Source organism: Gadus macrocephalus, chromosome 7, assembly GCF_031168955.1.
Source record: "Gadus macrocephalus chromosome 7, ASM3116895v1".
Lineage (NCBI taxonomy): Eukaryota > Metazoa > Chordata > Actinopteri > Gadiformes > Gadidae > Gadus > Gadus macrocephalus.
Genome location: NC_082388.1, coordinates 17,122,299 through 17,150,273, shown reverse-complemented (window position 1 = coordinate 17,150,273; position 27,975 = coordinate 17,122,299). Strand labels below are relative to the sequence as shown.

Sequence of the window (27,975 nt, the reverse complement as noted above, 5' to 3'; positions counted from 1 at the left end):
CAGTTTGAGGACGAGCACAGGATAATTGAAATTAATATGTGTAGTCATGTAGACGCTCTCTGTAGCTGTTATCCAGCACGAATGAAGTGCTCAAATAAGACACACAGTACACAGTTCATATTGGAGAATGATTTCCAAAGGGAACATTAACGCAAAAGGTGGCCCAATGTCTGTTATTTCATGTTTACATCTGGCGATGAAACAGACATTATTAACGTATGATCTACTCAAGATAATCGTCCCAGAAATCCTCCGTAATGTATTCTACATGTGCTCCCGCTGACTAAATATCCACCCTCCGAAGCAACATCAAATAGGGTGAACCAGTGTGCGTTGCCATGACACAAGGCGGTGTAGAGGGTCAGGCGTGGATGTTGTGGACAAAGAAGGATAATGCACCCGGTTCTCTGTGCTACCGCAGTGCCCCCCCCCCCCCCCATCCCCAACACACCTCCTCCCTCACATTCAGTTCAGCATTATTCATATGGCCAGCCTCCCTCCTCTCCCCCCTACCCCGTCTCCATGTTCATTTACCCTGTCCTGCTTTCTACCCTTTTTCCCTCCTTTGCTCTCTCTCTCTCTCTCTCTCTCTCTCTCTCTCTCTCTCTCTCTCTCTCTCTCTCTCTCTCTCTCTCTCTCTCTCTCTCTCTCTCTCTCTCTCTCCCCCCCCCCCCCCCCCACCCACTGCCTTTCCGCCTAGCGTTCCATAGATCTCATTCTCTCTCTTTCAAACACACACGCGTACACACACACATGCGAGCAGGCTCCATCTGTAGCTACCCCTCCGCTGCCACATTAATCACCCCCACCCCAACGCTCTGAACCACCCCACACATACCCACACCGTAACACACATACACACACGCGCGCCTTTTCAGATAAACAGGGCAAGTCTTCTACATGTAAATGCACGAGCTGCCATGTGACTGTAACATCTCTGAGAGAAACACAGAGGGGCACAGGGAAGCTGGCAACACACACACACACACACACACACAGATACGCACACAAGCACACACAAATGTACGAGCACTGAACATCCCGCCCACCACTCAAGTGATCTTGACTCTTGGCTACAGCTAACCTCCCCCCCTCCTTCTGCCTCCATCTCTCTCTCTCTCTCTCTCTCTCTCTCTCTCTCTCTCTCTCTCTCTTTATTTCACTCCTGCTCTATCTCTCTCTCTCTCCCTCTCTCTCTCTCTCTCTATTTAACTCCTGCTCTATATTTCTCTCACTCTCACCCCAACCCATTCCCTCTCTCTCCCATCTAGCCGTGGCTCTTGCATGACCCTCTTATTTTCCTCGTCATTAATGACACCGACAGCTGACACTGGCGTGCTGCTTCTCCCCTCCCTCCCTCCTCCCACTCACTCCTTCCCTCTCTCTCTCCGTCCACCTGTGTTTACCCCCCCCACTCCCAACCCCCGTCCCCCCCCCGTCTGGATTTCATTCTGGCAACAAAACACTCTCTCGATTCCAACGCGGGGCACAACAGATGAGGGCTGACGTGCACAAGTGTGTGTTCGTGGCATAGGTGGCTGGGAGATTTGGGTCGCAGCCAAGTGTGATTCAACGTGGCGATACGACGTGTTTGTAAAATATTTACTTAAACATTTAGAAAAATGGACAACAGTTCAGATGCGGACACACGTGTGTTTTTGGTGTCTGGTATTTATTACCGTTATGGCTTGCTCAGAGTGTATTTGTTGCTTCTTAAAATTGAGCATTAGGCTTCGGGTGTGCTCTGTATTGGTGCTGGCTGCATCCTCCCCGGTGCCCCTGGGAGGGACCCACTTCCTAAAGGTATTTCCACTAACCAAAATGCATTTGCTGTTATTTGCACATTCTCTTCTTTTCACCATAACTCCCAACGAGCCACATTCTGTTAGTGTGTCATATTCCGTTTGTGTGCTTGAATTAAATACATACATACAAAAACACGCCAAACCAATTATTTTGATGTGTTATCCATTTTTTTTATCACAGCATCCAAAAATATTGTAAATTAGAACTACATTTGAAATATTAAACAGTGTTCCCAACCATCCCTAACCCTCCATGTTTTTTTTCTCTTAAGTTTAATCTTTTCATGTCCCGCGTTAAAACGCTAGGCTACATTTCCTACAAATGTTCCCAGTTTCCGTCAGTCCGTACTTGAAATCGTGTCCCCCATAAACCCCAGCTCCCTGGCGGCTTCCTCACTGAAGGCGTGGGGGTTGCTGTGCTGACGGCGCAACACCCTATTTGTTTCTTTCTCTGACCAAAGGAATTGATTGTCTGCCGGGCCGGGAGGGTTAGCTAGTTTCGAGTGGGAAGGGGGCCGATCAGAAAGATATAGTGTTGCCTTTCGTTTTTTCCTGTGCCGTTGAGGGCATAGATTGTAATCACTGCCCTCCAACAAATACTAAGCAGAGAGGACAAAAGGTGTTTCTTTGGTTTCCTCTGTTATCTCGCTTGGCGTTATCTTTAGGGTTTTGTCTTCATTTTTTTACTGCTGTTGTGGTTGTTGGTCAATAGCGGTTAGCAACAAACCTGAGCAAATGAATGTATCTATTACCATGGAGGATTTCCAGAAGGCTGGAATCCTGGTCCTTCAAGCATGTGTACCACATGTTATTTAACCCTTCCCAGAGGGAAGAGAAATCATGTAAATTCACTAGTGAGGCTATGGGAAGCTGTGTTTTCAGGAAATGACTCCCAAGCTTTTCCTGCCTATGCAATTCACCTAGTATGATGACATGAGTAAAGGTGGGGATGACTTCGGTAATATAGAGTTCACTCATGCAGCTGTTGCATATCAAATCCGCACAAGCCTAGAGAATGCTCACATAACCTTGCATATCTTTGTCTGAGTTCTGAATTCTCTATTCTGTCAGAGTGAGTGGGCGGGTGTGTCGAGAGAGCATGCCTGTATGTGGGTGGATGTCTGTGTACATACATGCAGTCACAGCTCCTTGCATGTGTCTCTTTGTAATCCCAGAAGCTTTTTCTGTGCACCACTGAATCATTTAAATTGTCCTACGGTTGCATATCAGAGTACACAAAACGCACAAAAATGCTTTAAAGCCATCATAAACCAGCTATTAGCATGAATGTGAACTGCATCGATCAAGGTAATGCAGCAGGCGGTGCTTCACGTGTCTGAGCGGCTCTCACTGTGGATTCTCCGGTTTTGCCGTTTCAAAATGTTAGCCTCTTTGGTGTACTTTACATTAGGAGGATGCATTATGGATGGCTAATACAATTACAAAGTAGTAGTTAGACTTTTGGGACCCATAATGGAACATCAGAGCCCGGCTTTAACTTCCATCACATTTGCATAGTTATATCTTGAGGTAAGTCTTTCTCCTCAATGTGCACATTGCATGAATGAAGTAAAGGCAGACACTGAAATACTTTGGCATTTGAAATGGTGTTTGTCTGGTAGCACATTAAGTTCCACACAATTAAAACAGTTATTATTGGCTGCTGTGTCCTCAAAGTGGTTCAATGAGATGAACCGAGTGAACTTTCACAAATCTGTGACGAACATTCACAGAGAAAAGCATGTGATTTGTGAAACAAATTTGCATCACTACTGGATCTCCTGCCTTTTTCCGTTGGCACCCAGCTGGAGTCCAGACACAACATTTATCTTGGCTCCCCCAGCTGACCTCTCCCTTACGCCACCAGCCATTTTCGGACACAAATCATGTGGATATTAGGCATGGGCCTTTCCGATATACCTGGAACATGTAATAATAATAATAATGATACATTTAATTTAAAGGGCGCCTTTCAAGACACCCAAGGTCACCTTACAGAGCATAAAGTTATCATAAATCGTTTACAAACAAGACATTGTAGAAAAATAATAATAATAAATTAATAAATTAATAAATAAATAAATAAATAAAACAAGACAAAACAAACAATCAAGACGGTGATCAGTTAGACGTTGTGTGCGAGTTTGAACAGGTGAGTTTTGAGTTGTGACTTGAAGGTTGTAATGGTGTCTGACTGTTTTATGTGTGGGGGGAGGGAGTTCCAGAGCCTGGGTGCTGAACAGCTGAATGACCGGGCACCCATTGTAGTGAGTCGTGATGTGGGGATACATAGTAGTCCAGCAGAGGTTGAGCGGAGGGAGTGGGAGGGTGTAAGTTAAGAGTGTCCGATTTTAACAAGTTAATAAGCGATAAGAATGGGTTAATTATTTTTTTTGCATTGCTTTAACCTTCTCAATCTTTTAGGGTTATTATTCATAATCATTATTTTCATAAAACATCTGATGATTCATCTGCAGACCTTTTTATATATTTATTTATTATTATTTTGCTATGTTGAAACCTCTGCTACAAGGTTTCCAGCACTCACCTGGTTAGCCAGCCCCTCGTCGGAATTACATGTTTGGAGACGACAGTGAGGTATCGACTCTCAATCCAAAGGCAACGCTGGAAAACCTCAGAGATATCAGACAACCCATTTAATTAAAATGATATGTAATAGTGCACCGCCTATTGAGAGAGGCTTCCCAGGAAGAGCGGCTGTGATCAATACAAGGGATCAATTGTAAAATGTCATACACTTAGAATAACCAATACTTGGTGACCCTCTGTCACGAGTGGTAAAACTGTTTGTTAGCTCCAGACTAGAATGTCACTCACATGATCTTTGTTGATCAACTGCCTTTGGTCATGCAGTTCATTTTACTATAGTTAAGGCCTGAATCTAATTAATAATCCAAGTCAATTCTTACCTTCAGTGAATTGGACAGAGAAATTGTGAACGAAAAGGTGAAAACAATACAATAGAATAATACTGGCATAACATCATGACTCTCACCACAGCAGATGATATTCTGCTCGAGGTGTTGGATTCTATGTTGAATGAGAACCACCACCGGAGCAAACCTTAATGGGAGAATTGACATGGGCAAAGAGTTGACATCATCGCAGTCCATCAATACACACATGGGGGCTGCCTGGAAATCAATAGGCATTTTATGGTGTGTCGGGCAGGAGCACCATAAATATCCTACATGTAAATATAAATATCCTACACATTGCAGGGATCGGATCAATATTTTCTCAAAACAAATTTGAATGTTTCCGTAAACATTGTTCCAAAACAAGCATTACAGCATCAAGTAAGCTTTATATTTATAATTGTGTTATTGATGATCCATGTGATGTCAAGGGCTTGTAAGGGTTCTCAGACAGAGACAGTGAGTATACTACGTTGCATCCTTGGTGTTTAACACCCAGTGTTTCCCCCAGTACTGTGTTGTTAAGGCGACCGCCTTAACAACAATAGGGCCCCGCCTTGACTACCAATGTATATAAAAAAAAAATATATATATATATTTTTTTTTTTTAAAGATTTTTTTTATTATTATTATGCATTAACAAAGTAGAAAGCTCTCGTAGGGAAAGAAAACATCCTTCCATCAGGTGTAAAAAATAAAGATAGATAATTCATCAGTAATACTGTTACGACAATGGTCGTGCCATTAGGCTTTTTGAATGTAATTGAAACGGAGACCACCCCCCCCCCCCCCCGCCCTGACCAACGGTTTAGCAAGTCATGGCAGAAGCGACTGACATGTAGTTGATCTAACGGCCTATTGTTTGCTTGGGGTGGTTGGATTAAATAAAACCGTTTCCCAGTCAATTGCTCAATCAAGTACAAAGCACATACATACATTTATCTTTGTTCGGGTAGGACCTAAGTGGCCACATTATGTGTCCATATTATCTAATTTGAGACGTAATTTTGGACAGCTTTATTCAATTACATAGTTATTAAGGATTCTGCTTCCTGTCGCGGGAAAATCTCAAGCAATGGCGGCGCTCATAATTGGAAAATCTATGACTCACTGGTCGAGCGTAAACCAATGGGTGACATCTCAAAGGCGTCCATATTCTTCGCAGTCTATGTCCTGATTCATGTCAAGGTTTTTTTCCACATTTCTTTATATTAAGACATAAATGTTACTGGATGGCCTCTTTTGATGTCGTCAATATATTTAATGTGCCTGACCTTTTCTCTGTAGCATCCAGTTATAAACCCACGGTTACTGACACTCACTGACGCACGCGCTCTATTTTTCACATCTATTCATCCACCGGCTAGTATGAAAGCCTCTTATTCTGAAGTTCCAGCATCTGCTTTAGATGAAGCCCGGCTATACGAAAAATGCATTAATTCTTTCGTCATCACCTTCCTCCTCTTTAGATATGGATTCATACAAGAATTAGCATCATTTTGTCTATATAGTCTATATTCATTGAAGCAAGCATATTAATTATAGTGATTACGTCTAAGTGCTAGAGCCCTACTTTGATACCTGTCTTCCTACATTTGTACACGTAATCACAGTGAAGGGCGGCCTCTCGTCCATTACCGCTCAATCTTTACACCCACGCGCAGGCCTATAACTTGGAAATCAGTCGTCCGTAGCTTGAGGCAAAAATGCACCCACTCTCCCCCCCCCCCCCCCACGACACACACACACACACACACACACACACACACACACACACACACACACACACACACACACACACACAATCAAATGTGCAATCATACTGCCATAAAACCGCCAAACACACAATCAAGCAAAAGGGCCCAATGCAATCATTGGAAAACTAGAAGCTGTCTCTGTCTCTCTCTATGTCTCTTTGTCCCTGTCTCCTTCTGTCTCTGTGTCTATCTCTGTCTCTCTCTCTCTGTCTGTCTCTGTCTCTCTCTTGATTAGCACACACACACACATACACACACACACCACAAAAAGAGATTCCCCCATCCAACGTGGACTAAGTGTCGTCATGTTAATGAGCAAGAAATACACGTTCAACATGAGCTGTAAATGTAATGTTGAATGCCATTTACTAACCACCGACAAGCATGCCAGGGGATAGGAGCTGTCCCCTGAAATGTCAGGGGGAAATTAGAATCTGGAGAGGGGAAGGGGCCGGGGAGCGGGCCGCGTCACGCAGTGCTGTTGCAGAAACAAGTTGAGCTCCTGTCACATTTCCCCATTGTCTTTATCGCTGTTATTTCTTTCTTATCAACAGCGTACTTGTCCCATATTTGTGAATCTGGTTCAATATTTGGAAGAGGTTAGACTTACTAAATGTAACCCGGCCACATGGGCCGGCATTTTAAATCTCTGTTGGGATTGCTTTAGTTGGATATTAGTTATGGTCAGGTTACCCTGTCGTATGAATCAAATGTATCTTTAGGGCTGTCTAGTTCTGGTCGGTTGGTCCATCGGTATTTTCTGTTATAATAATCGTATGTTTAATAGACTATGAGACTTATAGTACTGGACAACTTTGAAGTCTCTAACTTAAAAATAACTTTCTTAATATTTGCTCTTCTACATACTAATTTACACCATGTCAAATAAGTCTTTGGTGTGGCAGCATATAGTTGAAAAAAAGATGACAGACGTGAAAGTGAAAGTGTTTTTTCATGTCGTCACATTAACTTTTTAGCGCCCGATAGGCTTTGATTATGAACGTATCAGACTTGGCTCCTTTTTAATTATTATTATTATTATTATTTATTTTTTATGCTTTATTGATAGAGTGAGATAGTTAGGAAGGTATGGCAGATAGAGGGGAGGACATGCAGCAAAGGACCACTGGCGGGAATCGAACCCGGGTCGCTGCGATCAACAATTATTTTAAATAGATTATTATCTCATTTATAATGCTATTCTAAAATAATCAATATTCACTTAGTTCATATAGGTCATAAGTTCATTATATATTTTAAGTATGAATTAGGCTTCCAGCCGTCCCTCCACTCTTTGGTCTTAAGTAAAAGGTTTTTATTAGTATTAATATTAGGATTATTAAGCTTTTTATAAAACGCAATGCTAAGACTGGCACATACTTGGAATGCCTTAAAGACCAAAAGAGGCCTTCCTATCTGACGGTCTCTCACATGCTCCACTGAGCTGTCCCTGTCTGGCTGGATGAGAACTCACGGTGCATGGCTCAAAGGCTGAGTAAGAGTCTGTGCAGGGCTCAATAAGTCAAACAATGTTGGGTCGCCTGAATAACTACATCAAAGAAATGGAACGTAATTAATTTTATTGTAATTATTTTCTATGAGGACTGTGTGTTAAGAATGGCTGTCACCTGGTTTAACAACATACATAGGTTCTCCATATACCTAGAATCTATACATGTCCTATCTGCATATTCATACATTCCTTTCATATATAACTTATCTGTTACTTCTGCATTTCAGAACATTAGGACACAGGCTTCCAATGAATAGTAATGCGTTGCTGCTACTATTCCCATGAACATAGGTGGTTCGGCGAGCTACAATGCATGCACCACTGTGTCTCCTTTGGTTTGACTTATGGATCCTGTAGTCCACTAATATCAACCTCTGTTATTGTTGCTCAGATGTCCTATTTACAGCTCTGTCTGTTATTGAGCTAATGGTCTCCTGTTGCTTCTTGATGTTTGGTGACCTGATCAATAAAGGAACCACCATCAGACATCCATTCATATATAGATATATTTAGCAGTCCAAACTACAAAGGAGTCTTCGTCTGGTTTGGACTTTAATAAAAAATAAAATACAGATGCAAGCATGTTAAATGCTGAAGGAATTAGAGCCACTGCAAATTACATTCACCGATAGCATCATTAAATTCGGCATTGCTTTCCACGTCCAAGGGCTTACTGACACTGGTTGTGTAGAGAGACGGCAAATGTAGATCACATTAAGTCCTATCTCAAATGGCTAAAGGATTAAGAGATGAAGATAAAATCCATAAAAAAAAACAGTGTTTGATTCATTCAATAATTCAATAACAATGACATCATTCTTGGAGCAGCTATTTCTTTGTTTTAAGATGATATGCAAACAATCTATTTAAGTTGGATTGCATACCATTTCCATATTTGATAGTGTGGTCTTCATACTTGGAATCCTATCTATGTATGTACCCCCAGCCCCCTCTGTCGAATTGCAAACAAACTCGCTTTGCAGTCTTCCGCCTGATGTTAAGCTTAATGCCCGGGCTTGGTTAAATTAAATCACCCATTTATGTAGTCTGAGAGAACATGTTGGGCTACATTGTAATTAGTCATTTCACTCCAGCACTGAGCTGTTGCAGATGTGCCTGCGGCGTCACACGGCCTGCCAGTTTATTGGGACCGCGCCGCTGTGGTCCAAACACTGTGACACAAGTCTGCAAGCCATAGTTACAACCCGTCTGTCGCCTCAAGTCCTACCCCGTCAAGGTACAGCAATATACCACTGTTGTTTTAGCCGTGCGGCCCATTAAGTATTAGATTTAGGGGGACTTTACACAAACGCATGCACACAGACGCCGGCTTGTTTAGCACAACAACAACAATTAAGCGTGGAGCAGGTCCACAACAAGGAGCTTCGACGCCTCCTGCCCGACACAGTCCTTTACACTTCATCGTCATGGCATACACAACTTGTGCAAACAAGCATCGTCTGACATCCTAATGCCGCCCTGTCATCTTGACAAGGTCTCCGACAAATACATGTTGAAGGTGTTGGCACTAAAGAAAACACCCGAATTGGAACAGCGTCACACAAACAACGACACCTACTCTTCCACCCGTCCACCCGCGTATTTATGTTTTTATTTTTGACGTTGGGGGGGTTCTCATTTTAATTGCCTCGGCATACTAGGGAAGGCAGGAGGGTTCGTTTATTTTTGGGAGAGTTTGTCAGGGATCCGGAGGGAAGGTGATTGAGGGCGCGGCGAATGTAAAGACGTCCATCCTTATCCGGCTGCATCAGAGGATGTAATTTCTCATCTGCCAAGCGCGCCCGGCTCGTCTGCTAAATGACAGGGATATTTAGAGGTGCTCGACTTCAGAGGCATGCAAATAAGCATTTGATGTTTTTCGCCCTTTTTCTCATTGGCCCCACTACCACGCTCACTCCCTCACTCTCACTCTCAATCGTCGTTTGCTCTCTCTCTCTCTCTCTCTCTCTCTCTCTCTCTCTCTCTCTCTCTCTCTCTCTCTCTCTCTCTCTCTTCCTGTCTCTCCATCGTTCCCTCTCCGTGTCTCTCTGTGTGTCTATGTTTATGTCTATCCCTCTTTTTCTCCTCTCTTTCTGTACCCCCTACCCCCCCCCCCCTTTCCTCTCACCTATCGGTCGCTCGCTTTAGCCGACCGTCCGACAAGGGAATAAATTCAAGGGGTTATTTCCGTAGCAGCAAAAAAATGAAAAAATTAGCACCCTTGTCTTCTTAGTCCATAACTCCTCCAGCACTTCCACCCCGCCGGCGTCACTCCATTTGAGAATGCAAATGAGGAGCCACAGCTTTAAAAGCCAGAGGAATCGATGAGAAAAGGTCGCTCCACCGCTAAGCCATTGTATTTGTGTTTATCAACTGGTGTTACCGACGTAACGAACGACAGCACCATGCTGCAGGGAGGCGTAGGGTGCCCTTTTGGCGTGAAATCATAGGCCAAGGTGGAGTTAAGCTAGTTGGGAGAAGAACCCCCACCTCTCACGCATCAGTATGGCAGCATCTCTTGAAGACCATATGGGTCTTCCTTTGCTGATATATGGATATGGCTTTGTGTCGGGTTGGATTCTATTAAGTAGTGGGAAACAATGTCATTGTAAGCACGTTACCCTTATTGGGTGAATGACTTCAAGGAAATAATATTGCTAGAAAAAAGTTCTTGATTAACTCTGCATGCTAATGCTGGTAAACATAAATCATTCATTAATATAATGAACCTAGGCTATTCATCATGGAAAAATGCTCAAATGTACTGACAAAAGAAAGTTACAAGTTTTTTCTTGTGCACCAGGTTGTGCATTTTAAAGCTGACTCTTTCACTAACAATGTCAAATCAGAGATCAGTATCAGGTACGCTATCTGCCTCCGACGTGAAAGCAGAAAAAATCAAGCAATGTACGTTTCTTCTTTTATAGGGAATACTGCAACACATATATTCCTCCATGTTCCGTTCGAGGCTTCAAAGATCCTTGGAGGGAGAGGGAGTCCCAGGAATGGTGGTTCAGCTTGCGGTCCTTCTAAAACAGATCGCCGCCAGTTGTGTATTTTAGGGGGTAAAAAAAAAAAACTCAACGGAGTGTGTATGGAGTGTCAGGCTTCGGTCACACTTCAAGACTGAATGCTCAGATTTGGATTTAATGCAAAGATCTCGATTGTTGTTTGCCTGTTCACGTTATGTTGGGGGAGGGGAGAGGCTATGCAGAATCTAAGTTAACTCTGAACAAGTGAGTCTTGAGGTTTTTGCGGAAGCCGGTTAGCGAGTCTGCTGTCCTGACAGTGGTTAACACTGACATTTTTAATATTGGTCCTGTCTCGGGTATTCGGCCAATTTCGAATCGCCCCTGCCTGCTTCACAATGACTGGCTAATAGGGCTGTAACGATACGCGTATCGAAACCGAAATCGCGACACTCAAAGCCATGAACCTGTCTCGCGGTGTGAGAAGGCAGAAGCGCGATACGCCCTTTCTAACTCTGCGGTCAAATTGTCAGATTGAAATTTGCTAATAATTTGTCTGAATAATAGTCTGCTGACACTGCCCCCTCTTATCGATGTCGTAAGTATGCGACGAGATGCCCTCTCTGTGATGACAGCTCTCCGTGGCTACGGAGGATTGCATTTCTCCACAGCCGTCGAAGTCCTCATATGCGATATGAACGCCATTTATCCAGAGATATTTGCCTGTGTGATCCCTGTCTCTGTTGTTTTGTGTGATTTGACCGGCAGTTGGTCTGCTTATAGGTTGGAATGAAGCGGCCACCGATTATTGACAGGATGGGTACTTTATTCTACCGGACTCGTTCGCTTCTTCACTAGACACACACACTGCCGCTCGCTCCCTTCGCTCGTACACTCACTCGCTGACGTCACTCACACACACACATACGCACACTGCCATTCTCGCGCACACACATAGGCTATGCTACTCGTAACACTGCCTCGTTATTGCGACGTTCATGTTAGACGTTCATGTTTTTTCCCATCTATTGAAAGTTAGGCTATTAAACATGTTGCATTCTATACGGCCTGACTATGTCATTATTTAAGCTACATAGCCTAATAAGAAGCGCTAATAGGATATTAGACTAAACCACCAAACTAGTTGAGGGTTTTTGCCTACCTGCAAGCATCCCCCAACTGCAATCTTTGGTTATTTATATATTAATTTAGCTATACTTTAATAGTATTCTTTCTGTTCAAATCTGTTCAGTGTTCCAAACTATTAGTTATTAAATGTTACATTAAGTTAATTGTTACATAAGTGTTGTTGAAATAAAATGCTTTTTAAATTTAAAAAAATCGTGGGATCTATCGAACCGTGGGTCAAAAATCGTACAAACCGAATCGTGAGTTGGTGTATCGTTACAGCCCTACTGGCTAATTATGTGCATTCACAAACCTGTCCTTAAAACACCCCTTAACGTTTGTTTTCAGAATTGTGAAACTCATCGAGTGGTTAGTGGTGTTCGTTGATGTTTCTTTCTAATCATGTATCGTAGCGAAATACAGTTTCTGTCGTGTTTTATTTGGCATTTTGGAAATCCATTGAAACGGAAACCGGACCGGAACCGGAAACGGATTGTAGTTTTTTCGCTCGGTTCTCTGTATCAACAGTAGGGCTAGAACCCAGCAAAAAGACTACAATGCCCCCTTTCCGTTTCCGGTTCCGGTCCGGTTTCCGTTTCAATGGATTAACCAGAAGGGGGCTCAATGTTCAAAATACCGGAATTTTCCTTTAATAATGTTTGGTTGTTGAATAGGACCCCCGCACATAGTATCGCCATAAGCCTCTATTCTTTAATGAGCAGATAGGGGACAGGCATACAGAATACCTACACGTAAACTGCAGAGGTTTGTACCCAGAATCCCAAGACTATCTTTGTCTCGAAACGCTTGGAAACCAACAAACCACATGTAGGTCATACGGTGAGAGCATTCAACGTCCACAGCAAAGTCTTAATTAAAGATGTGCGGTTTAACGAAGACACGTGATGTTTTGTGGCTCGTCCGTTTGGTAATTTCCTCTGAGCCGCTACGAGGGGAGCTCTGTTACACCCTGAACAATGTAGCACCTTGTGGCTTTGTGCAGGTCTCATTAAAGCGGGTCGCATATCAGACGAGCCGCGGAGCGTCGCTTTGCGGTGTAGGAAGGACAACACGTATCATACGATTTTATTTTAGGTCTTGTTCTGGGTAATAATGGGTGGCGAGGTTTTGAGCAGAGCTATGTATTATCATGTGTCACTGCTGTCTGTGAGCGCCCCCATCGAAAACAGTGGATAGAATTGTAGTATTGCGACGGAAGGCATGTCCAGTGTACCACCCCCTTAAGGCATTCCATTAGATGAGTTGAAAAGATCACTAGCTCAACCCTCTCTAATTCATGGCACATTTCAGTCTGTCTGGATTTGTTCATCCATCTATCTGTCAGTGTCTGTCCCCCTGCCAGCCTGTTTGGGTCCATCGGTCTATTTTCTAAATATTAAAAGCAAATCATATTTGCAACATTTTATGTTTACCTTACTTTGATTAGTATTTTGGAAAACTCAGAAAGATTGATAAAAAAGACACACACATACACAAACACACACACGCACACACACACACACACATGTACACCAACACACATGTACACAAACAAACACTGTAGTGTCCACGAGAGACACAAGGATGGTCTAGAATGCATCATACTCACAGCTTCTCCTCCCCTCCTCCTCCTCTCTCTCTCTCTTTACGTCCGTCTCTCCCCTTTTCCCCCCTTTCTTCTGTGGTGCCAGTGGTGAGTCAGAACCTGGTGACGGACGACGTGTGGGTGGTAGAGGGCGAGATGGCCACCATCAGCTGCCGCGTCAAGGACAGCGACGACTCGGTCATCCAGCTCCTGAACCCCAACCGACAGACCATCTACTTCAGGGACATGAGACGTGAGTCACCACCACCAACACCACCAACACAATCGCCACAATGGCCATCACCTCTCCCCTCCATAAACCCAGGCCCTCCTGTACCCCCTGCGGCGTGCATGTCACACCGCAGTGCAGCACCACCCCCACCTCGGGGCGGTCTGCTTCAGTGGACCTTGAGGGTTGATTGGGGTGATCGTTAGCCCGTGCGCTATGAGACTCGTCGTTGGCACGGGGAACCGTGGTTTTTGACCGCATTGCGCTACGTGCAGCAGCCGGAGCAACAGGATGTTGGTGTGTAGAAATTCTGCCCCCCCCCTTAGTTTTTTCTGTTGTTTGATCTTTCATTTGTTTTTAAGTCAGGATGTCTCACTTTGTGTGCATCAATTACTCATCAATATGTATTTTCTATGTCTTCTATGTAATAGTGTATGTAACACTGTCCAGGCAATAGCTCGCGAAGACATATATTTACACATTTTTACTCACAAACAGGTAGGCCATGCAAACATTTCAGATGTATTGCTTTGTGTGCCTACCAACAAGACACTGTAAAAAAAAATCGGTTTATTTTGTTTATTGTCATCTGTGCAACTGTCCTATGTTGTTTACAGTTAGTTTCCATGGTTGTTTCATGTTCAATTATCCAAACCGACCAACCAAAAAACAAGAGGGCTTTGAGCACAGGGCAACATATGCAGTAAACAAAACCCACTCTCCATAAGCAGGGCTGTACAATGGCTGTTTCCGCTGATGGTGTAGTCGCTTACAACATGTTCAGTTGGTGACATCAACCTAATTTCGTTTATCCCAGCACCGCTCGGCAATTACAACTTGACCTTTTCTGTCCAATCGGTTCCCATTCGCCCTGCAAAAGATCACGAGGAGCACACGTATTTTTATTTACCAAACATCTCGAACGCTTTATTTGATTGATGCTAATTGTTTTAGCAGCAGGTGTGTGTTTTCCCAAAACACAGTGAGGGAAGGGTGAAGCTTGAATCAGTATTGTTCATAATTGAGTCTGCCTCCGCAGAAAATAGGCTTTAATAACAAGAAACGTCAAATCAAATAGCATGACATAAAAATGTCTTGGTGCAATGGGTGTGTTGCCACTAAACATTCGTCCCCAAAACATCCCTGTGCCTGAATGGCAGATGTCAGCTCCTAATTGGCAATTAACTTTTATAGAGCTGCAGTCAGTGTTTATTCCCTCCACACATATAAAGAGAAGAATATAAAAAAAGGAGAGCCAGCAATAGCACCATATACATATATATATAATATATATATATATCAGTGGCGGCTGGTAGTTTTTAAAGTGAGGGAGGAAGGACCGCGCGCTTGGTTGCCATTGGCCTGCTTGCACTGTTGGTGTATGGTGGCATAAGAATGTGAGACTCAAGTTGTTTCAGGGTGTTTTGGTGAACTACAAAATAGTAGGGAGGGATAGTTATGTGAATAAATTTGATACAAAGCCACCAGTGGCATCACTGTCATTTGAAAGCTGGTGGGCAGCATGTCTTTGAAATGGACTACAAGGGCAGAAGGAAAGGATGCAAAGCCCATTAGTCAAATCAGGCCTACTCTTGATTTGTAAAAGTAAATAAAAAAATCTGGGCCTATTTTTGCCCTAAATGACTGAAGTTATTGGTTGTAATTTAGCTATGTTTATTTTCAGGTACAATTGTTTTAAGAAAAGACTGACCAAAACTGATGCCATTTAAAATGCATCATGCTCTGAATCATTCACCCTTTCCACAATATCAAACAGAACGGTCAGAGTAGTAAACTAGTAAAATAACGAGAACATTATTCTAGATTCAACCTGATCTATAGGCATGGTGGAAAGTCGCATAGCAGCACCAACGTGAACTTGACACTAGTCGTGGCGTTTGGTTGCCCTATCAAGATTTTTCACATCAGGGAAACCATAAACAGCCCACGTTGAAGATTTGCCATTATTCATTAGCAAACAGGGCCAGCAATACAGTCGATTGCTAGTAATGCTACCAGTAAGCCATGAGTACCCATCAAACCATGTAGCACCCACAACACTGACGTTGCCATTACTTTTGGTGATCTCGATTTTGCGAAGTGGTCTACCTTTTTCTTTGGCCGCTAACTTAGCACTGTAACTCAATGAATGGAATGCTTTGTGTAATTAAACATGAACAATGTCCTGTTTCCAATGTTTCCATTGTACTCTTTATTCGCAAATGTTAGAATCTCGTTATCCTTCAGATGATTTCACCTGCTTTGCGTCTCTTAGACTGAGCGGCAATGCAGGCAGAGCGGGTTCGTTTGTTATCGACAGCGTTGCCAGATTGGGTAAATTTCCCGCCCAATGATAATTTTCCCAGCCTAAAGCGGTTAAAAGTAGCCCAATTGGGTGGGAAATCTGCCCAATCTGGCAACACTGCTCACCAGCCAGGGATCCTGCTGATTGGTTCATAGCGCAGCGCGACTAGATTTTTGCGCGAATCAGACACCTGTAAGGTCACACCCACTCAGAGGAGGACTTTCCTCCTCTCTCCCATTGAAACCCATGTTATTCACCGGCCGCCAGTACTTTCTGGGAAATGAATGGGAGTCAACGGAGGCTGAGGGAGGACCTTCCTCCCTGAAGTAATTGTCAAAAGGCGATAGGGGGTGCTAATGTCCCTTTACCCAGGGAAACGAACATTATATATTCAAAGGCATTAAAGTAGTCATATTTAAGGGCATTAATTCATTACAGTAATATCAATCTACATTTTTTATTCTCAACAATGTTAAGGAGGATCTTCCTCCCTCTCCTCAATGGAGAAGCCTCCACTGATATATATATATATATATATATATATATATACATACTGTATATATAAACACTATGCTGCACTATATATATTCTATACATACACACTTAAAGGTTGCACACTCCATCAGTTCCATCCCTGTAGCCTCCTTTTCCCAGCGTCTCTGTGTGCTCTCTCATAAGGTCTGTGTGTACAAAGCGCACAGCGTGCCACTGTGACGATGAAGACTTCCAGGCTTTTAATCATTTGTCATAGGGGCCCTGGGTGGCTGCAGGGGTGTGTGGTGGTGGGGCCCATTGGCCGACGTGGCCTCATTCTCTGCCGCGGCCCCACTGTGTCACCGTGTCAGGTTCACCCCACCGGCCAAACATAGCCCACCGGCCCACTCTCACCTTCCTTCAGTGTCGGATGAGCGAATCCTCTCTGGGCCGATTCCACTCCTGTCCCTTCTCACCTCTGCAGCCTGTCGGGGGGTGGACACTTTACGACAGGAGAGTGAAGATCCTGCCTAAGCGCTTTGTGTCCACCATCTGGATATGCTAATTAGGACAATGGATAGTTACAACCGACCGTTTTCTCAGGAGAAGGCTGGACCGAGACGCCTGGCAGAACTTTCCCTTTTTTTTCCAAACCTGAAAACTGTCGGCCTCAGCCTAGGCCTGATTCTTCCTCCCCCTCAACCTGTTTCTCCCTTCACATGCGTTGCATGAAGTCCTTCTTTCGCTTAAGACGGCTTCGTCAGTGATGTCGTCTGTCCCTCCCTACCTCCATCTCTTCCTCTTTCTCTTTCTCCTCCTCCTCCTACTCACCTTCTTACTCTACCGGCGCTAACAAGCCCTTAACCCTCTCCACTCCTTCTGTACAAGGAACCAGGTGTTAGATTTCACCATCTTTTGGCACGGACACGCCAGCTGGCCTGTCACTTCTTCCTGTGTCCAGACGTTGCATATGTTAAAGTTTGAGACGTTGTATCCTGTCCGACAATTAAAAGACAGAGAAAGGAAATGAACATGGATCCATTGGATTATTCACGGTCTAATAGGAGGCTGGACACAGGCTTGTACTATATAATGTACTATATATTAAATTCCTATGACCTGTTATATAGACTTTCATCACTTTCATCCAAAAGTGATGAACAGACACTTTTCTTTAACATGCAGGTAGGGGTTATAGAATCTCACACAATAATGCCTACAGGAAGACTGTGATCACAAGGTATTGAACTTAGTACTGTGACCACTACAGTATCATTACCTGCATACATTCATTGTGATTTGTGAGGCTATTTAAGAGTGAATTCAAGGCTGGGATATTGTGGTGCTCTTAGCTGTGGTTGTACCCTTTTCAACAAAAGTTGAGAACATGTCAAAATTACATTATAGAAGTGAGTAGTGTTATTTCAACACTTTGATAATCATTATCAACTACAGAAAGTGGTAGGCTTGTAGATGATAGACTTTACTCTGAAACGTGAGTAGAATTCATTTCAAGAAGTCCATTCTTATTCCTGCCAAGTGAGACATCTCTTTGGCGTTGAATAATTTCTTATCCCTCCTACTTTTAGAAAAAATAATTTATGTTCTCCTGTCATATCATAACAACTTGTATAACTGTAGTCTTGCTAGCCCCAAATGTTGTCAATGAAAATAATGAAAGATTTATGTGTGCTATGTAGAGACTTTCTTTCTTTCTAGATCTTTTTTCATGCCACAAGACTACAAGAAAATATAATTTATGTTTTAACTTTATTTCACTATTAATGGCACACCTTACCAACCTCTGATGCACAGAGGTAATTTTGCCATTAGCACCAATAACCTTGTCATATTCTTTCTAATGCCAACCAATCAGCGGGCTCTCTCCCTGAAATGGTACAGAGCCTCACTTTTACATGATGATAAAATAATAAATAGATTGTCTTGGCCCCATTATTTCAGCCATTGATCTCGGAGTTCATGGAGTTTGATCAATATGAATTAGAATGGAAGTCAACCGACACAATCTTATGTGTGTTTGCGTGCCTATTGGACCACAGTCGAATGACATTTTACTTGCAATGAAATGGATGATCTTTGCTTTGTTTAATTCCGGCAGTAAGTCCAAGTTGATTACTCCCTAATTCCTGGGTCATCCATCCGTGTTTGGTTAAGGTTTCCGTGCTGCAATTGCTACAGAAAACTGCAGTTTGAGTTTACTGTAAAAGCTGAACCTGAAAAAGTCTCAGTGTCTCTAACAACTGCTTCCCAAACACTTTTCTCTGTGATCCGAAAGGAGTGTTTTTCAAAGCAATTACGTTTGGACCCCGAAGCCAAAATTCTCCTTGTGTTCGATAGAGCCATTATATTTCCTTCCGTCCTTTGGTCATATATTATAGATAACGTTAATCGGATGCTCTGATAAAAGATGTACTTCTCTATTTTTTGGCAAGACAACCCAAGAATACCTACATATCTACGAACTATATTATTGGGATGGCAACCTATGCATCACACCAAGGCCTAACTTCACTTTCTTTTATGTCCATTCTCTAAATGTAATAATTGAATCCTTCAATTTGGCTACGACAACGTGGCTGCAATCAATCAATTCACTTAAGCAGGCAAAGTGTTAGTTCATGGTTAGTTAATGGGTTAGTGTACTATGTATGCGTTACAACTTGCCTTTTTCCTGTACACATTCCTGCAATCAATAGCTAATATTTATTAATTATTGATTAGTTACTGAGAACCTTCATTACCTATAATGTGTTTTGCACATGATTTTGTTTACACATTCAATGGTGGCTTATTTTGCACACATACGCGTAGGTGCAGAATTGCAATACAAATCTGCCCCCACATGCACACCATTCATTTCGAATAATGCTTGTGTCAAGTACGGGCTAACCTTGTGGCTATTCATACAATTTAAATCCTGAGAAAACATTTCTCCTATTTTCTCTAGAATGTGCGTGCACTAAGTCATTGATGGCTCTCACCAACATTACACCCACTAGCCTTGGTGTATTAAGGGCTCTGTTAAGAATGTAATCTAATTCCTGTCAATCTTAGTTTATAAATAACTAAGATATAAAAGGTAGAATATCTTTGTAAATTCCACACTTTATGTTTTTCCTTTGAGTCGCACTTGAGCGGGCCCTCCACAGTGATCAATTGACCCATTTCATTGGGTGATTCACTAGCACCTTCTGTGGTGTGACCCCCGGGCTTGTCCCCGGGCCCCTTCTGACCAACCCAATAAAAATGTTCTTGGGCCACTGCTGGCTGTCCGTCAGGAGCAGGAGGGCTCTTCAACAGGATGCCTCCATCTCCAGCCATCTCTCCCAGGCATTTTCTGCCACATTTAATTTCATCACAGCCTAGCACCTTGCCAGGCTCCCCTCCAGTACCACTTTAACATCACTGCCTTCAGAATAATGTAGCAGTTGCCATCCCTCATGCACTGATGGGTGTGTGTGTGGGTGTGTGTGGGTTGATGTATGTGTGTGTGGGGGGGGAGACTGTGTGTGTGTGTGTGTGTGTGTGTGTGTGTGTGTGTGTGTGTGTGTGTGTGTGTGTGTGTGTGTGTGTGTGTGTGTGTCTGTTGGTGTGTGTGAGTGCGTGTGTGTGTGTGTGTGTGTGTGTTTTCACACAGAAGATGGAAAGAGAGGGTCAAAGAGGGAAAATTGGGGGAGTGCTTTGACGCCAAGATATATCCAGCGGCTGCCTTTTTCCATTCCTCTGTGGTTATCGTTACGAGGTCCTCCTCGTCAACGGGCCCTTTGTTCTATAGGACTTTTGAATTGATCAGCTGAAGAAAAATGTGTATAGAAGTGCTCATTGATTAACATGGGAGGGGAATGAAAGCCGATGCTCTTAAAGCGTGCCCTCCATGTGTACACTGAGCCCCTCAGGTGTGTGCAGGCCCTTCGGCCCTTGACTTTGTCATGATGTATTGGTCCTCTTGGTTTGGACCAGGAGTCATGTGGAGCACGTGTCTCCATATCCAACATAACTTGTCGGAAGCCAGAGCCTTGGGGAGGCCTAGGTCTAGGGGATGATATAACCACCTGCAGAAGCCAGGGAGTTTAAATTGACTGCTAGAGATCCATCAGCGGTGAGATGGGGCTTGGAGAGACAGCTCCTCCGTCTCACACTCCGGTTCTCGTTTCTTTTTTACTTCAGACACGCATGTGCACCAGGAGCGCGTTGTCAAGGCTGGTATACTTGAATGCTCTTGAAAAAGTCTCAAGGTGACATGAACCCCGATGCGTGAGTCATTCTCGAAGATGATAGACTAGGGATTGATGCTTGGAGACCGTGTTTGAAAGGGCTCCATGTTAAGGACTGTCTTCTACAGCAGTGCAATCTGCTGAAGGTCCTTGAAAAGAGGAATTTTCTTTTTGTTTTACTCCTTTGGGGGAAAAGAAAGTGGGTTGGCTGTTCGACAATAGACTGCTCCTTCTGTCATTCAAGCCTGGCAAATTACGACTTTTCCCAATTTTCAGCAATCTGACAAAATATAGCCCCTCCCGTGAATGAAAGGGAATGTTTGCCTCTTTTGTTCCGGGTATATTTTTAATTTTGATGGACAGTATCTTTGCCCAATTCAATATGGCAGACTTTGGGCTCAAAGAAAAGTTATATAGGGTTTTGTCCCTGACATGACATGCATGTGACCTTTTATAATCAACTATTTTATACTTGAAATGCTTTTTACGCAATTAAAATAAAAAGCTAACCTACTGGCATTGGTCTGTCAACAGCACAGCTTATGTTATAGGTGGGTGTGTTTTTTGTATCCTCACAATTTATGCACATGTAAAAGGTTTACAGTATCTTCCTATGTCTTCCTAGGTGTTAAGTATTTTGGTGCTTCAAGGTTTTATTTTATCTTTATTTGTCTGCATAAAATTAAATGTTAAGTTTAATTTAAGAGATAGATGGCAGATTTTCTGTAGAAAACCACTTCTATTGCTCAACACATAACTAATACCCCAGCCGGTGCCTTCCACCCCCCTTTTTAAAGGCCATCTTTGTATCCAATTTGATTTGCTTTTATCTCTGCAAGGTATATTTTCGCACATTCTCGGGATAAGGTATTAAAAAGCCGACACCTGTTCCCTTTCTGCGCCAAATCACCTCAGAGAGCGATATATAGGGAGCCGCATTCAGAGTTTCGTTGCTCTACTCTGAGAGGCAGGGGCAAGGAGATGGGACCACAAAAGCAATCACCACAAGCACAAGCTGCGTAGTTATTCTTTATCAGGGGGGTAAGTGCACTCTAGATCTTGTGTCTTCACAGCGAGCCCATAGGAGCTCCTTTCCAACTTCCTCCAGATCAGGGAGGAAGGTGGAGCTGAGCTGTAAGAACATAATTACCCCCCCCCCCCCCATACCCGATTCACCCACACTGACACCCAATAATAAAACGTTGATGGGTTCCTCTCAGAAAGCATCGCCAGCCGCTAATTACAATTGATTGCGACCACTTAGACAGTGGCCCCCACGTCTCTCTCTCTCTCTCTCTCTCTCTCTCTCTCTCTCTCTCTCTCTCTCTCTCTCTCTCTCTCTCTCTCTCTCTCTCTCTCTCTCTCTCTCTCTCTCTCTCTCTCTCTCGCTCTCTGATTGTTCCTCAAACAAGTCAAGAGGGAATTCTTCTGGGTGGAGAAAGATTAAGGGAAGAGCTGGATGTGGAAGATGGAAGGGGAAGGGTGGGGGGGGGGCAGTAGGATGGATTAGATGGATTCAAAAAAGTTGGTAGAATGCTAGGAATAGGAGCTAGTGAGTCATACTATAGGGCATACATATTTGGCAGTAAAACAGTGTATACCTTAAATTTGTCACATAACAGTGCACTTTTAGTATGTGACTGCATAGTCGTTACGAGAAATGCTGTATAACCATTCTGTTTGCTTTGCCTTTTCAAGGCTGCTGAGTTCAACCTTTTTTTATTTATTTTGATACTTTCTTCAATAAAATTAGCAACATCAATCATTGAGGATGGCTGCCGAGCAGAAAATAACACAAAAAAGATTCCCCTGCTTTTGTCGTGAATTAAATACATATTTCAATCATTGATTCTAGTTTTATTTTATTTTGGTCCTGTGCTTTACAACATACATCCGTAATACTTTTAAGAAATGTGCATTGTGATTATGAGTTCTTTGGTGAGAAACGGGTTTCTTATGTGTTTTCTTTGCTGCTTTTTGTCTTATTTATATGCTTTTCCTATGCTTCTTATATTTGATGATTGCCAAGCATGATCTTGCAGGGATGAAAGACAAAATACGGCAGCTACATGCAGCATTGTTGCATTTTTATTTATTTGTATTTAAGAAGTTTCTGTAATAGCCTAATCCTGTTGTGGCCAGGAGGTAAAAGATATGGGTAATGTGAAATGTGCCATTGTCCCCTTCATATTCTCATCAGGTTATATATATATATGTATATCATATCGTATTCATGACCACTTTAGGGGTTACAGCATTGGCATAGATGCAGGGTGATTTATTAACCTTTCTCTGTAGAGGCCAAACTTAATATAGTCTCTCCGTAACACTAAGAATAATACTTGTGTTTTACCCAAGCTATGACCCTGTTTGGCTCCCAGCCCTCGTTAATAGCGATGGCGGAGCCCGGAGCCATTTGTTTTATCGCCGCGGTGATGGAACCCGGAGAAATTGGTTTAACCTCCTTGCTAAACCCCTCGGATCGGAAATCTGGGAGATCTGAGATATCTGAGATTGGTAGATGTCTGATGATCATCCTCCAGGCAGTGTCAGCCCCCATAAAGTCCTGTCCTGCATGTAGAGGTTCACCTCCAAGTGCTACGATATCATAGCAGAAAAGTATGTTCAACCCTAAGCACTGCCTTTCAAGCAGGCGTGTGGGACCAGAGACTGCCCCTATACTTTAGGACTTAGCCAGTATTAATACCTTAATACTGGCTATTATCACTAGAATTGGCACAAGTAGAGCTGTAGAGCTGACGAACGTATCAAAGAAATCAAGTCTCTAAAGAGCAAAGCCAACAAAGAACAGGGTCAAGAATTTTGAACTGAAAACCTTTCTCCTGTTTGTTTCTTTGCTTTGCTTACAGTTGAATTGCCCCTAACCCTTTTTACAAAGCTTTCTCTACATTTTTTCAGGCTCAAAAAGCCTCCCTTTAGTAGAACTGATGCTAATTTCACATCTCTTGTCATTCGCCAAAAATATGCAGTTTTCTGTGCAGGCAAATTACTGCTAACCTGATAATTAGTTTGTCATTAACCAGTAATGGACCAGATTAAATATCACAGGGCCATCTTTGATAGTCTCTCTTGTAATATGTAACAAGCAAGTATATCAGTAACGTAAATCAATGAGACTAACTGAAAACGAAGCCGGTATGAAACTCAAATTGTGATTCTGAATAAAGTTTTAATGATATCGAAATTCTGTTTGGATATTATTGAAGATACAAGTGTCTAGATTTGTTAAATGGTTTGAACGAAGGTAAACGTTTGAAAAATGATTGAGTTACTATGCCTTAAAGAGTAGGAGTGTCAGTATGGGCATACGTCTTCAATGAAAACAGCTGAAAACGAAGCCGGTATGAAACTAAAACTGATTCTGAAGAAAGTTTAAATGATATCGAAATTCCGTTAGGATATTATTGAAGATACGAGTGTGTAGATTTGTTAACGAAGAAAATGTATTTAGTTACGTCTTAAACAGTTGAAGTACCAGAGGACCGCTCTGCCGTCCTCCCATTGACTCCCATGTTAAAAAAAGATAGTATTTTTAAAGTAGAATATCTTAAAAAGTATAAAATATTTAAAAAATCTGAAAAGAATCGCGTGATTCCAAGCTATTCTGAACATTTTAAAATATGAATGGTGTTTCTAGGTGAAAATTTGAGGAAGCAGATAGGACCCAAAGTTTTAGAGAATAATAAAGAGGAAAGAAAGAAAGAATGACACTTATGAAGAACAATAGTTAAGCGCTGCATGCAGCACTCACCTAACAACAATTGACAGCTGTCTCTTGTTGCTTTTCCTTGTGGTTTGCGTGCGTGCGTGTGTGCGGGCACAGACACATCAGAGAGATACCTTGCGAAGCGTGCGCACACCTGTCCCGGCCCATGAGTACACGGAAGTCTCATTCATGACAACAATAACAACAAAGCCAGCAGTCACAGTTGAAGGGTCTCTTTCTAGTTGTGTAGGGGAGGGAGACAAATGATTGCTATGTTGGAATCCCGTTTGACTCCCTTTGGTGCACTGCCTTCCCTCCCCCTCGTCCCCCCGTCCCCCCCATTCCCGCTCGCTGCTCGGACTCCTGCTTGGATTCTTCATTCCTGATGAGAAATGGGAAGAAAGGAAGAATAGTTGCCATGATGAGTGGTGATGGTTTGTCAACGCCTGCCAGCACCTTTTATTCCACTCTTCATCACCTACTTGTTGTTACTTGTTCCTATAGTTCCTTTCCAGGATTAAAAAAGTAACATGATACCCATGTGACACCATTAACTGGCTGTTCTCGATTGATACAATCTCGGCGCATACCTTAAAAAAACGTCCCACCCCAAATTTCCCAAGGGCTTTTATGGTGTTGTTTAAGCATGTTGCGTCAGATTCCCCGACATGCTGTACTTTTAGACGAAGTGATTGGAGATTGAAAAATAGATGGCTGGGTGCCACGGTGGGCTCAGCTGTCAATCACGCTGAGGCATATCAGCACATCAGGTTGGGTTGGTGTGTGGTAGACCGTCTGAAGCATTTGTCAAACTGTATCACACTTGAGAGTGGCCACTTACGCTGGGTGGGGGGAAACAACAAAGTTAGGAGAGATGAAATTGGACCATCTAGGTGGGTGGCCAACCCCAGGGTTTATGGATCCATCCATCATTTTTGTTTTCCCCAGGACTGGCTAATGACAGTCGAAGACACAGCATAATCCTCTCCACTGTTCAATTACAGTGGGCTGTACCGACACTTAACAGAGACTGCGTGTTTGAGCATATGGAAATCTTTTCATTAAAACCGTCCCTATAGCAACGTGCAACTTGTGAAAATACAGCTGCGGGAGCGATAAACTTCCATGTACCCACGTAAAAATAAATTCACAAATCATGTATTTGCTTTCAATGTTTTAGAGATCGGGACTTCTTGAAGCTTTTGTATTTATTTTATTCTTGTACATTTGCAATACACTACTGCCTGTCACTCTGTGCTACTGAGAACTATGTCCTAAGCTTCATTCATCACATTCATGTGCTAAATCCGGCACATGTTCACACACCGCTGCAGAAGCAGATCCATTCCGAGCATTTTATCCCTACGTTTAGTGCAGCATGGGAGTCTCCCAAGAGCCTTGTTAGAGTGATGATGCTGTTCCCTCCCTAAAAACAACAGCTTCATCTTCACCTGGCCCCCCCTTCTTCTCCCCCCCCCCCCCCCCCCCCCCCCTCTCCTCCCTCTCTTTTCTCTCCTTTTCTCTCCTCAGCCCTGAAAGATGCGCGCTTCCAGCTGGTGAACTTCTCGGAGAATGAGTTGCGGGTGTCGCTGTCCAACGTGTCTCTGTCTGACGAGGGCCGCTACGTGTGCCAGCTGTACACAGACCCCCCGCAGGAAGCCTACGCCGACATCACTGTGCTGGGTACGCCCAGACACACACACACACACACACACACACACACACTCACACTGACCACAGTGGCCACATACCCACTGCACACTTGGATCAACACTTATTCACATTGACTTTGTTTTTGCCTTTTAAACTGAATCTGAAATGGCTATTTTCCGCTAGTAACATATTGAGCAGACGGTAGATGATATATATTCTGCTCAGGAGGCAGAGCAGGTCGTCTTCAGACTGGAAGGTTGCTGGTTCGATTCCCTCGCTCCTCCTAGCATGTGTCCCAGTGTGTCGCAGTGTCACTGAGCAAGCACAATAACTGCCCCCAACATAGTGTGGACACTGATGGTGTCTCACTGTGAGGAACTCATTGTCAAGCGCTTTAAGGGGCGTAGTTTAGAAAGCTGTTGATAAGTATAGTCTGGCTTTGAGTCAAACAACCACTAACCACTGCAACGTACCATCCCCTGTGTGTGTGTGTCTGTGTGTGCACCCCCTACCCATAGTTCCTCCGGGTAACCCCATCATCGAGGCCCGGGATGAGGTCCTGCGCGAGGGCAACGAGACGGAGATGACGTGCACAGCCATGGGAAGCAAGCCCGCCGCCACCATCAAGTGGATGAAGGGCGACAAAGAGCTGCCAGGTGGGTGGGGGCCGTCTGTGTCTTAAAGGAGAACCAACCCCCCTGAGCCGGCCTCTGAAATATGCCTTCAGGTTGTGTTCATTTCGGGGGCAGGGCTGCCGACTCCGCTGTCCCCTTCAATTCAGTTTTAATAAGTGTAAGACAGGTGTGTCGCTTCAGCAGCAGGTGATAGCAATAAGAGGTTAAGCATGCAATATAATGTGTTTAACTTACAGGGAAATCTTTAGAAGTTCAGTCTGGATACATTTAAAAAGGAAAATGAAAACCAAACTAAGATATTGGTCATGGAAAGGGCTTCTACTCTTCTATAGGGGAATATATATTTATTCAAATCAGATATGCAATGGTTTTGATATCACCCTTTTAATTGCTGTCAAGATGCAAAGGCCAAGATTTTCGAATCTAATGCACAGTTAAATAACCTCAGTGAGTAACTTTGTGTGCTCTTGAGTAAAAACTAAACTGAAAATGTATAAGGATTAGTTATAAGAGCAACCCATATTCTACTCGGCTGCTGTACTGTTTAACAACGTCCGTTGGACTCCTGTTCCCTTTGTGTGTCGGTAAACTTTTCACTCGGTTTCAACTTCCTTCCTCACATCAGTCGTTGTTTTGTTCTTTCCCCTCATCTGCTCTTTCTTTCTATTGCATTTTAACACTGTAATCGTTCAATTGCCTCCATTAATCCGGTGTGAATGCACAGTGGTGGCCGGGGCCTATTTGCCTCATGACATGTTTTCATGCAAACTTCAAAGGGAATGTGGGCTTTGAAATGGCTGCGTCGAGCCCCATGGTGAACCGCGGCGACACCACCCCCACAGAAAGACACGCAGCGCCGTCTCATGGGCCGCCCCCGCGCCACGCTTTGTTTAGACCTGAACACATCAAGGTTCCCATTTGCCACCTGGCCCTAAGCCAGCACGCGTCAACAATGCGCGCACCACCACCACAACAACAACAAACAGCAAGACCCATAGAGTGGTCCGCTGTGAAGCTGAAA

At 43.4% G+C, this 27,975-nt stretch overlaps 1 protein-coding gene across 6 annotated transcripts in view; it reads left to right on the top strand.

Annotated features, from left to right (window-relative positions):
- cadm1a (cell adhesion molecule 1a) overlaps positions 1–27,975 on the top strand; it is a 276,780-nt gene that overhangs the window by 203,345 nt on the left and 45,460 nt on the right. For all 6 annotated transcript variants that reach the window (XM_060057032.1, XM_060057035.1, XM_060057034.1 and 3 more), the window contains 3 exons: positions 13,803–13,949; positions 26,197–26,349; positions 26,838–26,975. In XM_060057032.1, the coding sequence (XP_059913015.1) occupies positions 13,803–13,949; positions 26,197–26,349; positions 26,838–26,975 (438 nt within the window). The remainder of the gene's footprint in view (positions 1–13,802; positions 13,950–26,196; positions 26,350–26,837; positions 26,976–27,975) is intronic.